At 47.2% G+C, this 12,882-nt stretch overlaps 1 protein-coding gene across 2 annotated transcripts in view; it reads left to right on the top strand.

The window, feature by feature from the left end:
- Positions 1 to 12,882, top strand: part of LOC119386777 (activating molecule in BECN1-regulated autophagy protein 1A-like) — a 125,500-nt gene that overhangs the window by 46,819 nt on the left and 65,799 nt on the right. For both annotated transcript variants that reach the window (XM_049413237.1, XM_037654053.2), the window contains exon 6: positions 4,872 to 5,105. In XM_049413237.1, the coding sequence (XP_049269194.1) occupies positions 4,872 to 5,105 (234 nt within the window). The remainder of the gene's footprint in view (positions 1 to 4,871; positions 5,106 to 12,882) is intronic.

Genomic DNA, 12,882 nt, shown 5'->3' with positions numbered 1-12,882 from the left:
ACGGTATATTGAACTTGCAAAAATAAAAGTGGCATTTAGTTCAATATATTGCTTAATTAGATTTAAAACTTGTAAATACAATAGACACTCGTTAAACAGAACCTGAAGGGACCAGGAAAACATGTTCTATTTAACAGGAGTTCCGTTTAGTGAGAGATGAACAGAGGTGCAGAATACAAGCCCGAAACCAATCATATATGCCACAGTTATTCAGTTGAGCAGCTATTTAAGAGACTTCCTTTTACTGAGAGTCTACTGCAATCTATAATTTTACACAACGCATCTCATGAAAAACTGGTTTTTACTTTCTAAAAACATACACCATGGGCATGTCAGCATGGAAGCTAGTCTCTATTCATGTTTTGTTTGTACATTTGCAATGCATGTTAAGCGTGCACAGTAGAATCTCGGTGATACGAATCTCAAGGGGGAGCGAAGGTATCCGTATCATCAAAAAACTAGCAGAATCCATTTTCAAACCGCGATATATGCACAAAACATTTATTTCCGTTGAAATAACTCGTGTGTGTCTTTCTGGGACACACGCTAACGGACTGATAAGGGACGGCACAGCTGGCTGCCGCGAACGCGCGCGTCAAAGCTTCGTGTGAGGCTTACTGAAAACTAAGTGCCAAAGTCCGCTCCACCATAGTCACAAGTGAAGAACGGCAAAACACTTCGTGCCTTGTTACGACTTTATTGCCTTTAATCTACTGCTGCATTAGCCGTGTACCTTTGGAGCTCCGTAGGCACCATCGATGATCGTGGCTTCGTGGGCAGCGCTTGTGGCAAACAATAGTTCCATTTTCAATGCGTGTGCGCGAACTGCGCACGTGCTTCAGCACTACATCGTTGCTATCTATGATCGGGTCTTCCACGGTTTTGTCCACCGTGGTTGCGGCAAGCAGCATATCGCTTTGACTTGGTGAGCGTTGGATGCGCATGTATTTTTGGAGTTTCATTGTCTCCATACATGATCGCGTCAATAGGGACCACGTTTTCGTCCCCAGCGGTTGTTGCAAACGATAACCACAGTTCTGACTGTGTGTGCACTGGCCGTGCTTGTACTTCCAAAGCGTCCGGAGCATGCTGCTCTTGACCGTTGCTCATTGGTTTTGGTACCAAAGTTCGTATCAATCATCATGACATGGAAAGGCGTTCAAAACATTCGAATTTCGGCCCACTGAAAACATTGGAATTCGACCGGGGAATTTTACAATTTCGTATCAGACCGAAATCTGTATCAGCTGAGATTGTATCAATGAAATTCTGCTGTATGAACAAAATGCAGCTGTTATAAAGGCTGTCAAGCCAGGTGCCGGGTTGCACGATGCCACAATGATTCTACTGTACTTTTTGATTGACATTGTCCAGTGACTTAGAGTAGCTTAGAGTGACTTAGAGTGCACAGTGTTCTATTGATGCTCAGTAGTGGCAGAAAAAAGCTCAGTCCATGAAGCGCATCAAAAAATGCGGACACGTTGGAACATGTTAGATCCTAGTTGCTATCACCAGCGAACTCTTTTATAGTCTCAACATCGTCGTCAATAGACACGGAAGTCGGTTGCTACCGTCTGGTCTGAAACGACACTTGGAAAGCCAAACAGCTGGGCCAACAAATGACTTGAGTTTCTAGAGGGATTCATTGTGCTCAGCAGGTGGAGATCTGCCACCTGCCTCACAAGAAACGCTGAGATCACCGTGCCGAAAGCAGTTCTGAATCATTTGTTTGTTGGCTTCGTTCCACGATGCATTCAGCTGCTGATGCTCTTGACGTCCACCTGGGACTGCTTGGTCAACTATTTTCGCTGACCAGAGTCGCCATGAAAGTTGGGTTTCTCGAGCATAGAAGCAAAATCTTTCGTAACGTCTTCGATTATAGGGCCAGAAATAAATGTTTCAACTTTCGGGACCTAAATCCACGAACCTTTTGAAAGGTAGCTTCAACATTTTCTCATGCAGCTGTGCTCACTTATCATTGCCAGACGCAGCAGGTCTCTAGTCTGTCTTTGCTCTAATGTCGGCCTTGCGGCGACATCAGACTACTTTTCTGTACATTCATCTCTGTTGATTATTCCAAGATTTGTGCAAAATGGCAGGTTTTTCTGCTTCAGAGCAGCTATCACCACGAAGTAGCAAGCGGCGACTGCCGAACTTCCTTACGGGAACTGGCTTATGAGAAGTCATTAGTAGCGTGGGATGGCATGCAGTAGTTTCTGACTGCTGTGCGCGCTCCCTCCTAATCACACCACTCGCACTCCTGATGCATGCAGTAGTTTCTGATTGCTGTGCGCGCTCCCTCCTAATCACACCACTCGCACTCCTGATGCATGCAGGAAAGAGCCCTTCCATGAGAAAAAGCCAACCTGTTTTGAGGGAAAGCCAACCTCTTGGGGCATTTCGCGCTGTCTGGCTATTTTCGTTTGATGTAGCCATAGATTTTCCTGTGCTATAATGTTAAAGCTTTGTCATTTTCAAAGACATAAGGGGTAATTCGATTTTGCCTGGGTTCAGTATGATCGGGTTTCACTGTAACATTGGGGTGAAGTTGAGAAACTGAAGGTGGTAAGAAAAAGTCAGCCTCACGCCATAGAATACTTAAAGGGACACTAAAGGCAAATATTAAGTCGACGTTGATTGTTGAAATAGCGGTCCAAAAACCTCGTAGTGCTACTTTTATGCCAAGGAAGTGCTTATTCTGAAATAAAATCACATTTTAGTAGTCCGCATCGCGTTAGCGCACTTCAAATCACCTGCTTGAAAGCGGTATTTCGCATGTCATTGTTGCTGTGCCCAACGTTGCCCGCATTTACTGTGTGGTGGCGTGCACTGGCGGCGTGCACCATTCGGGCATCTGGCAACATCACATGCATGTGGTATTTTGTCGAACTTTCTGTCAGAGCGACTTTCACAAGCGTGCAAAACAGACGCGGCAGTACGCGATACCGAAACTACCACTGAGACGCGACCGCGTGAGCGAAGCAGGGCGCCGGGCGAAGCGAAGTTCGGCGAAAACGGAACTTTTGAACCACGCGTGCCGCTCCCCATGTCAACGCCAAAGAGGTTCTTTTTTCCATGAATCAAACAGAAACGAACAAGCAGCATTTTATTACGTCTCTTAATGCGTGGAAAGTTCTTTTTTATTGCAGCTAGTTTGATTACTAGTGATTAACTGTATTCAGACTCTCGCACGTCATCGAGATCACTTCCAAAATGTCCCACTCGTGGCGCTCACCGTGTGATACATTTAGCTTAATTTCTCGGTAAGTAAGGCACTGCTGTTGATAGTATTGCCGTTTTAGACTTTGTCATACATTGAGCTTTCACTCTGACATAAATTGTTATTTGCCTTTAGTGTTCCTTTAACAGATACCTCATGTTGCTTCGGAATTTTAAACCCCTTCTGTCAGTAAATCAGCACTGAGAACATGCTGCAAACTTATTACGTGTTGTTGTGACTTTAAGATATCTTTCAATGGATTCTTTGAAAAAGCTTTGAATGGATTCATACAAGGTACTACAGTTAAACCTGGATACAACGAAACTGACAAATTCCCAAAAAAGTTTGTTTAAACAGGTTTTTGTTATATCCAGTTTCAGCACGAAAATTCAGAAAAGAAACGCACAAATTAAACACAAGGGGAATTGAAGGCAGAGCTCACCCAAAACATTTATTTAGCAGCAAAAAACTGTTATTTTGCTCTATTGCTTGTTTGTGAGGGATGGCAACGCTGATCGTTGATAGGACATCAATACAATGCTGCTCCGTCATCGTTTAGTCGTGGCTTCCGAGATTGGCTCCGGCAATGCGACAGTGCGTTGCCAGAGCCAATCTCGGAGGCCACAGTCTCATGAACCTGCGGCGCGGTGCAAGATAGCAGAGTGTGTGACGACAGTGACGAGTCGACTTCCGAAGATTCGTTGTTGTCACTGTTGTCGCGGACAGTTTCCACCAGCGCCTAATCTGACATCTCCTCGGTAGCGACAACACAGTTGTCAGTCAGCAATAAAAAAAATAGCAAAAGCTGCACGTCGTCAGGGGCTGCTCCATGCACGCGCAGTGAAACCACGCACACGGCATCTAAAACGAAGAGCAAACTCCATATGCGGCGCGAACTCGAAGCGTAGCGACATGGAGCAAGGATTTTTGTTTTAGTGGTGTCACCTAGTGTCACGTTAACGAAGTGCAGTTCAGAAACTACTGCAACAACCGAGGAGTGGCACTGCCAATGCAAAAGCCGATTTTCTTTCTATTTTATTTTTAAAGAAAATTGGGGGCGCGGTTAGCGTGGTGGCACCCGCGAGCGGGTGGATGAGGTTTGGAGGGAGGTGGAAAGTGGGGGCACGCCTGCGCAAGCGCTTGCGGCGGCAAGAAAGCCGGCTCAAGGAGCGCAGGCCTCGCCTGCCCGCCTCACGCACACCCGCATGCACAAACGAGCGCTCACTCTCGCCTCGCAGTCGCCGGGGCTTTGAGCGAGCCATGCGCGACGCTGCGGCTTCGCGCACTCGTCGGCGGGGCAGTTGCAGAAGATGCATGTGGCTCCTGCCCGTCCAAAATGACAAAATTCGGAGCAAAATCTCTTGGTCGTTGGCGGTGAAAATTTGTTACTATATCAAGGGTGCCTCCCGCTGCCACTTTCTTATACAGAGGTCGCAAATACACGTGCTTCTATGGAGTAATGGCGGGGAATAGAAAAACTTCGTAATATCGAGGAATTCGTTGTAAAGAGGTTCGTTATAGGCAAGTTTAACTGTACTGCATTGGCTCCACCAAAGTGACATAATCTGCATGCTTCACAATTGTTCTGCTTCGAAAATTGCTATGCTGCAACATGTGCTAATTGTAGCTAATCCTCACTGCTTGTGTCCAGGTGCGATTCGTGCAGTTCTGTTCGCCCCGGGGTGATTCGCTGGTGACGGGCATCACCAACGTGGACCCAGGTGCCCCAGGGGGCAGTGGGCCTCGTGTTTTGGACCCCCTGCTGGGGCCACAGGTGGGGGCGCTGCGTGTGCCTGCTGCGGCGGTGGACACCGGGTCAAGCCAGCGGCGCAGCATCCTCACTCGGCTCATGTCCATGTACCAACGCCTGGAAGGGCTTGAAGAGGTGAGGCTGGGGCTTGTCACTCACTGATGCAGCACCAACCGCAACAAAATTTGGAACGAAGAGCGAATTTTCTCCATTCTTCAGTATAGACATGCACCGACAAATCAAATTTAACCGCTGTATTCTCGAATGAGCCTCGACTTGAAGTTTGTCTCTCGCTCGATTGAGTGCTGCCACTCAACCGAAAATGATGCCATGCTTCTTGCAAATTAGCTGCCCACTACTGCTCGTACACAGCTACTACTTCTGCTGAAGGACAGTGCTGCCACCGGCTTTCTTGGGTCTAGGTGGAGTGTTGAGTAAAGGTACACTCTAGAATACGGGGGTAAGTGTTCCAATGTGCTGGCACTCGTACTCTTTACTAGCCAAGCCCATTGGGAACCAATGCACTATCGTGTCATCAATCTCTAGCTTGGCTGTCAACAGCGCTGGTCACTCTTCATGCGACGGCTTGTGGTTGTCACTTGTGCCAGTCGTCAGCATCACTGTCCAGCACAAGCATTGGTTCTCGAAAAACGAAAATTAATAAGACAGCCGAAAAACTAAACAGCACACGCACAACATTTCAGCTTCCTTCAATCAGTGTGCCTCAATGCCGTTCATTTCGTTCCTCACGGTGCTTGCTGAGGTAGCACCGCAGTGCAATGGAAAACATGGACTTTCTTTGACGTTCTTCTCCGCTCAACCACCATGTCGGTGTTGATTTGCTAATAGTGGACACCTGTTACGATGTCGATTGAAAATTGCCCCCCAGTGTGACCGGTACGCCTCCGTTTTGTGTGTGTACCCCTTGTTCAGCTGTCGGGCTACCAGCAGCTGGTGTCACCTTTACTGGAGCCAGAGGAAGCACTACACCAGGCACGCAGCTATGCTCACGAAGTCACCAACTACTCCGATGACCTTCGTCGCTTGAACCAGCTTGGCCGACAGGAGGTACAGCAGGCGAGTTACAGAGCGGGCCAAACCGGAAGGCTTTGCGTTTTTTCTTTAATCTAATAGCAATTTCACGGGCTCATGAAACTCATTCAGGCTGCCTGGGTGTGACCCGGAAAGTGCGACTCACATGCCCTAGATCGGGGGTTCTGAAGTTCTCTGCCCTTGGTCAACTCCAGCGGCTTCTCCAGAGTGGCGTGGAACCCCTAACTTTTCTCTCTGCACTCATGTACCTTTAGCATGATTAACCCCGGTGTGACGGCTTGGACTGAACATCATGCCGGTTCTTTCTTGGTGCACTTCATTGTGTGCCTCGAGATGACCGGTGCTATTACAGTCAAATCCCACTACAACAAAATTTCATCTATAGACCACAAAAGTTAGGAAGATCTGATGATCATGACTCGTCCTTTGGTCCCGGCAAGCACGTGCATTGTCCTTTGCATTTAACTCTCGCTAACGTGGACGTACTTGGCTGCACACCGAGTGAATGTATTTTCTCGCGTATAACACGCACAAAATATACCGAAAATTTAGTGCTAAACTCGAGGTGCAGGTTATGCGCGAATTTCAGTGCGCTAGTTGGCTTCACGGTAATGCAAGGAAGGCGGCATTGCGTCAATACGCGAGTTATAGACGTAGGTTATACACGAGGAAATACTATATGCAGGCTACCTTCGAAGCGTGCCGATCACGTAGCGCCGCGAAGGAGCGTGCCAAAGTTCGCTAGGCTAACTGAAAACAAAGTGCCGAAGCTCCGCACTACCACAGTCATAAGCGAGCGAAAGGAAAGCCGAAACGCTTCGTGCCGCTTTACGACTCTATTGCCCTTGATCTTTCTTCTGGAGTGTTCGCTGCGTACTTTAGCGTATTTGCTATCGATGATCGTGACGATAGTGACCGCGGTTTTCTGCGCAGCGGTTACGCCAAACGGTAGTCCCGTTTTCAATCTGTGCTCACTGGCCGTGCGCGTGCCTTCAGAACTGCGTCGCTGCTATCTGTGATCGCGTCTACTGCGGTTTTGACCGCAGCATTGCTTTGAGTCGGCGCGCATACGTTGGATGCGTGCGCACTTTCGCGGTCGCCCATGATCGCATCGACACAACCGCGCTTGTGTTCGCAGCGGTTGCGGCAGAATGCAGTTACCCTTGGACTAGGTGCGCACTGGTCGCGCGTGTGCCTTCAAAACGCCGTGGATGTCATTCACGATAGCAGGGCTTGTGACGACGAGCAGTAGTTTTGTTCTGAGTGCTATGTCAAAAAACAATGGTGGGAGTACTTGAACGATTCTTGCGTGGCCCGCACGCGCGTCAAACCGGCCGGCAGCAACACGGCGGATGGACGATCTGTCGCCGAGCATCTCAACGTCAAAGAATTTACCAGGATGTGCGTGTGGTGGCAGAAAGCATGTCTCTGATGAAGACACGGGTCTTGCGATGTGGCCGCACGGCTCTGCCAACGAGAAATGGTCAAGTTTATAGCGCAATTTCGCGGCAGTCCTAGGCAAGCTCCTTTTCCTTATGTGGTGGCACTCGTGAAAACTTCAAGCAGAAGTACCCAGAAAAAGTATTCGTTGTGATGAGACATTGTTTGCATTGTTTTCTATGGGCGGCTGACGGGGAATAAAAAATTATTCGTTGTGATGTAAATTTCGTTGTAGCGGTATTCATTATACAGCAGAATTCGGCTGTATACTATGTACAGCTCGTACGCTGGCATGAGACCCACTGGCTGGACTGGAGTGGACAATTAGATGCCAACCAGTTCTGATCGGGATGGATGATGGAGAGCTGTTGATTCATCAGATTTGTACTGTTTTTTTTTTTACAATAATGGTGGATATCATTGCAATGAACTTCAATATAAAGGAAATATTGTGCATGAAGTATAAGTCTAAACTAGTGCATATACTTGCATAATTCATGCACTCCTAAAATATTACCCTGGTTTTCGAAAAAAGATGGTTGATCCCTCCTTCATAGGAATCGGAATAACACGAAAGTAAAGCGTGCCCTTACAGAAGTAACTGAATTGATATAACAGAGTGTGCACAATGTATATTGATGCCCCATTTACCATGTACTTAGCTTTAGGGGCACATTAATGACCTCCAGGTGGTCGGAATTTCCGGAGCCCTCCACTACGGCGTCCCTCATAATCACATCATGGATTTGGGACGTTAAACACCAGATATTATTATAGCACCGTTTAACGTGGATGCACCGACTTCGATTATTGGTGGTACATCTCCATTCCGAAGACTAACGTCCATGTTAAACAATTAAACAAACCCTTGTGGAAGCTGTAGTAGTTAACGGTGAAAGCGTAATCAGAGAAGGAGGTGTGATAGCGAGAAGAGCGTCGCATATTGGACGCTGAACTTGGTCGCCATCCCGCGGCATGTTAAAATGTGACTGAACACCACGGCCAGACTAGAGGGAAACGCAAAGCGCGTCCTGCCGCCCCGGTAGCCCAGCCGCGATTTTTCTCGGGGCGAGCGCGTCAGCGGTGAACGCGGTGTTACAGCCAGGTGAGGCAGGCGCGCGTCGCAGAGAGGCCGACGCTTTTACGACGCTTGGTCTAAGATCGCCACCTCGCGGTGTGTTAAGGCACTGACAAAATTGAACTTCTATTGAAAACGCGCCGAATGGGACGGACGTGTAACGCGTTGCAGGTGCTAATCGCGGAGGCCACAGTAACGACGAATTACTTTACTTTACCGCTGCCAGAGGGGATCACCACCTTGGCGACACGGGAGAGTGGTAGATATCAAAGGCGCGTTTGTAAAGCCTCTAGAGTCTGCGTCCGTGGCGTAGTGGGTAGCGTGCCCGGAATCTGCTGTTCCGAACCGAGCGGTCGTGGGTTCGATGCCCGTTGACGGAACTTTTTTTCTTTGAGATCTGATCGTGTAAATTTTTTCTACATCATTTCCGTGACGGAAATACGTCACTGAAGTTTCTAGCATAAAGCACTTTTGTGTTAAAAAAAAAAAAAACGCATTGTCTCATTTTGTGCGCACTGTAGTGCCCCCACAGCACGCACGTGCAGGGCAGGGTCGGAGAGATTGACACAGTTGCAATGTCGCAAGTCTATGCTAAACCGCATACAGAAATAATTCAGGCAGAAGCTCGATACCTTGTTAATAAGCACCCATATTAAAGGGCCCCTAAACCACCCAGAGGTCGAAATTTAGTTGTAGTGTGACAGTTGTGCACGAGTTTACAATGAACACGTAGCCGTGAGAATTTTTCGAAACGGTGCCGTAATAGTGGAGTTACATGCATTTGATGATCAAAACGCTGCGATCGCTCGTTTAACTGTTTCCTTCGCTACCCTCCACTCGTCGGCTGGTCTTCTCTCCCAAAGCCGCTTTGCCCTCCTCGCCCAACGCCCCTTCTAATCTTACATGACATACCGTCATCACTGACACGCTCTTCAAAACAGCGGGCACTTCCGGTTGCCGCGACTCCGTGAACTCCATGCTTCTCGGCTAACCTCTGTTGTTGCCGTGCCGGCCCGTGCTCGTACGAATTACGCTGGTATGGACCCTGTGTTGCGCGCACGCCTTCAAAGGATCGCCAACATGTTGGACCCGTACGGTGACACGTGTCATGTCTTTTCGTTTTGCCAGTCGGCGCTTTTGCGGCCGCACACTTATGTGAGAAAGCCGTCGCAAGACACTGTCGGATTCAGTCCGCGCAGCCTATCAGACTGCTAGGCGTGACTGTGCTGGTACGCTAGTAATTTGGCAGTTGCGTTACGGGCCGCAGTTGCCGATTCGCAAGCACGCACACGCGGGCAGCACGACGAACAGCAAGGGGCGCGGGCAGCTGCTTGCAGACTAACCGGAAGTCGTAGGTTCTTGTTCAACCAATCGCAGCATTGCCTGCCTACCGCATCACAGATTCAACACGTTTACATCATACACGTCACTAGGCAGACCGGAAGGGCCCGAGAGGAGAAGAGATTGTTTCTTAGAATTTGTGGCTCGCCTGCGGCTTGTAGCGCTGCCATGTGTGGCATCGTTGATTGAGATGGCATTCTGCACACGATGCGCATGTTTAGTTGACATGTTTGAAAAAATATCGGAGGTGGTTTGGGGGCCCCTTAAGTTCCAATTGTTGAAATGTAGTTGAGAGAAATTCCCTTTCTCTGTAGAGCCTGACCGTTAGTGCTTACCGCAATCACTTTTTTCTGGTTAACTGTTGCCTTCTGCTCGTGATGTGACCTACACCATACCTCCGTGCATTTCTGAGAAATGCACGGAGGCTTGGTGGTCGCCACCGACAAATGTGCCACTATGACTTGTTGCCAACAACCCCCTCATGATCAGCATCTTCATCTGTCGCCTGCTAAGTGCACATGTAGCATGGTGTCATTCTACACACACTGCACACTTTTAATAGCCGAAAACCCGAGTGGGCCACACTGCCGTTCGCCATGTGGGTCTGCTTCAAGTGCTTGTTGCTTGCAGAAATGAAAGCAGCACACTGTCACCACATTGGCCTGACAAGATATACACCACACCCAAGCACTGTCAGTAGCAACAGGGGCATGAAGAAGCCGCACTGCACAGATGCTCTCACGCCAAATGCCTGCGTATGAGGTAGCAAGTGTCCTAGAAGTGATTTTACTGCGTGCAATGCAGTTTTCCTGCAGTGTTTAGCATTCTGGGATGGGTGTTTGTCACTGTACGTGAGGTTTTATGGCTGCAGGTTTATCAGTGCGCCAATTTATGCTTATCGTTACCTGCCACTTTTAGTCAGTTGATCTTTCATTTGCAATTGGCAGGTTATTCTGTTAAAATGAAGTCGCTTAAAATAAAGTGAGCGTGACGTTTGGTGTTCAATCACCTTGGTAAATGTTACTGAGGATGTGTTTGCAAAGTTTCCGCGTAATTAGTGCAATCCTTAAAAAAAGGAAGAAAAAAGGTGCACCAATTACACGAGTAAATATGTCATGGTTGTTGTATTTCAATGCCGAAATGTCTCTTTGAAAGCCAGCAGAAAAAAAGATCTTAAGAATGGTGCATATGCGTATTACAGAATGAAAGCATACGTCATTTTAGAATGGGTTGCTTCACGTCTTTCTTAATACACTGGCAGGAACGTAGCCATCACCTCTATAGTCGGGTACAACTTTAGAAAAAAGGAGAGGCCCCGCCCATATGACCGAAGCGCGGCAGCCGATTGCCTCCGCGGCAAAGAAATAGTCCCGCTTCTTCTCCTTGAGCGGAGGCACCGGCCGTCCGGCTCGTGACATCAGTCTAGAGCGCGCGCCCATTGGTGGAAGCGCGTGTGCATCCGCCTTTGAGGTGCAAATGCCGCTTTTTTCTAAAGTTGTACCCGACTATAGGCACATATCGATTGTTGAAACAATTTTTGAACTGTGTGCGCTTGTGTTGCTGCTTAATGAGTTTAATAAGTTCAGTAATGCATGGCACATAGAATGAAACTTGCATGACAAATTGTGCTAATGCAACTCTTACACCTTTGTGGCTTGGCTTGACTTCTTCTGTGCCTTGGGCATGGTCGAGAGCTATCTAGACCAAATACTTTAGTAATTTTGGTTTTGAAGAAGTGCCAGTGGAATGTTGAAAGCAATATTTTTGTTGTTACTCTTGTTTGACTCTGTGGCTGATTTCGCGGTTGAAAAGCTGAAGATATCCAAATTATCAGACATTTCCAAGCTATCAATGTCCAGATGATCGTTTGGTGACTGTAATTAGGATAGTAAGGTATGTCTACCTGGTTGAAAACGTTTTACATTGCTGCCACGACACTCTCAACACTGCTTTTGGTAGTCGCGGAGTGGTGAGAATGGCACATTCTGCGTATCTTTTTCCAAAGGAGAAGTTACCGTTGCGGATTTCTTCTATGCAAGAGAAATGGTGTTGATGTAGCTAGCATTTGTTTGTTTGCTTTATATATTTGCTAAAGTGACATCCGACAATACAAACACAAAGCAATTGTGCAAACACGGTCCACACATATGACGTAGTAAATTAAACTGTTGCATGTGATGGCGTTTTGTGGCAAAACCTTAGTGTCGTAATACATACTGCGCATTTATACAGTGCAGTGAATGGGCTGAACACTAACTTCAAATACGTGCCTTGCTTTCTTTGCTCATCGAGTTAACTGAAAGTGTGAACATTAGCATTGGAATTAATCAAGAAAGGAGTGTAAAAGCTGCAACTGTAGTGCATCATCAGCATCACCTGCCAGTGGCAGTCAAGCCTGGTATTGCACATATGTGTAGCTGACGAGTGTCAGTTTTGCTGAAGTTGCAACATGACACCTGCAGTTAGCAATCTGACTAGCCCCGGGTGTTGTGGAAGATGCCCGATACACTTAACGAGGAATGGAGAAAACTCGCTAGCTATGCTATGTTGAGTGACTCGCTTCATACTTTCCAATTGTCGCTGAAATGCTAGCATACATTCACTGAATGCTATAACCTCAGTTTAAGAGGCCTGTTGTTAAGAGGAGATGCGGGTCTTGAAAAGTGTTTTTAATAGTTGGGTGAAGGGAATGAAATTTAATACATTTATTCAGTTTTTTCTTCAAATTCCAAATCTCTTAGTAGATGTTTAGTAGCTGCATTATAACAAAAGATACGCTAGTTCTACAACGTTTCCTAGCACAATTCTTACAGAGATTTTTGGCAACTTCTTTTCGTCAAACACAAAAGCAAAGTATGCGGCAAGATTGCCAGAAAGCTGGTCTAGCTGATGATGCTATTTATTTTTTTATAATGTTGCTTACCAAATAATAATTCTCGATAATCATAAAGTGGATGAAGCAGAAATTTTTCACTCATATTTGCATCCGTTTATTTTGCA

The sequence above is a fragment of the Rhipicephalus sanguineus genome, chromosome 3 (genome assembly GCF_013339695.2).
Source record: "Rhipicephalus sanguineus isolate Rsan-2018 chromosome 3, BIME_Rsan_1.4, whole genome shotgun sequence".
Lineage (NCBI taxonomy): Eukaryota > Metazoa > Arthropoda > Arachnida > Ixodida > Ixodidae > Rhipicephalus > Rhipicephalus sanguineus.
This window is presented reverse-complemented; position numbering and strand designations above follow the sequence as displayed.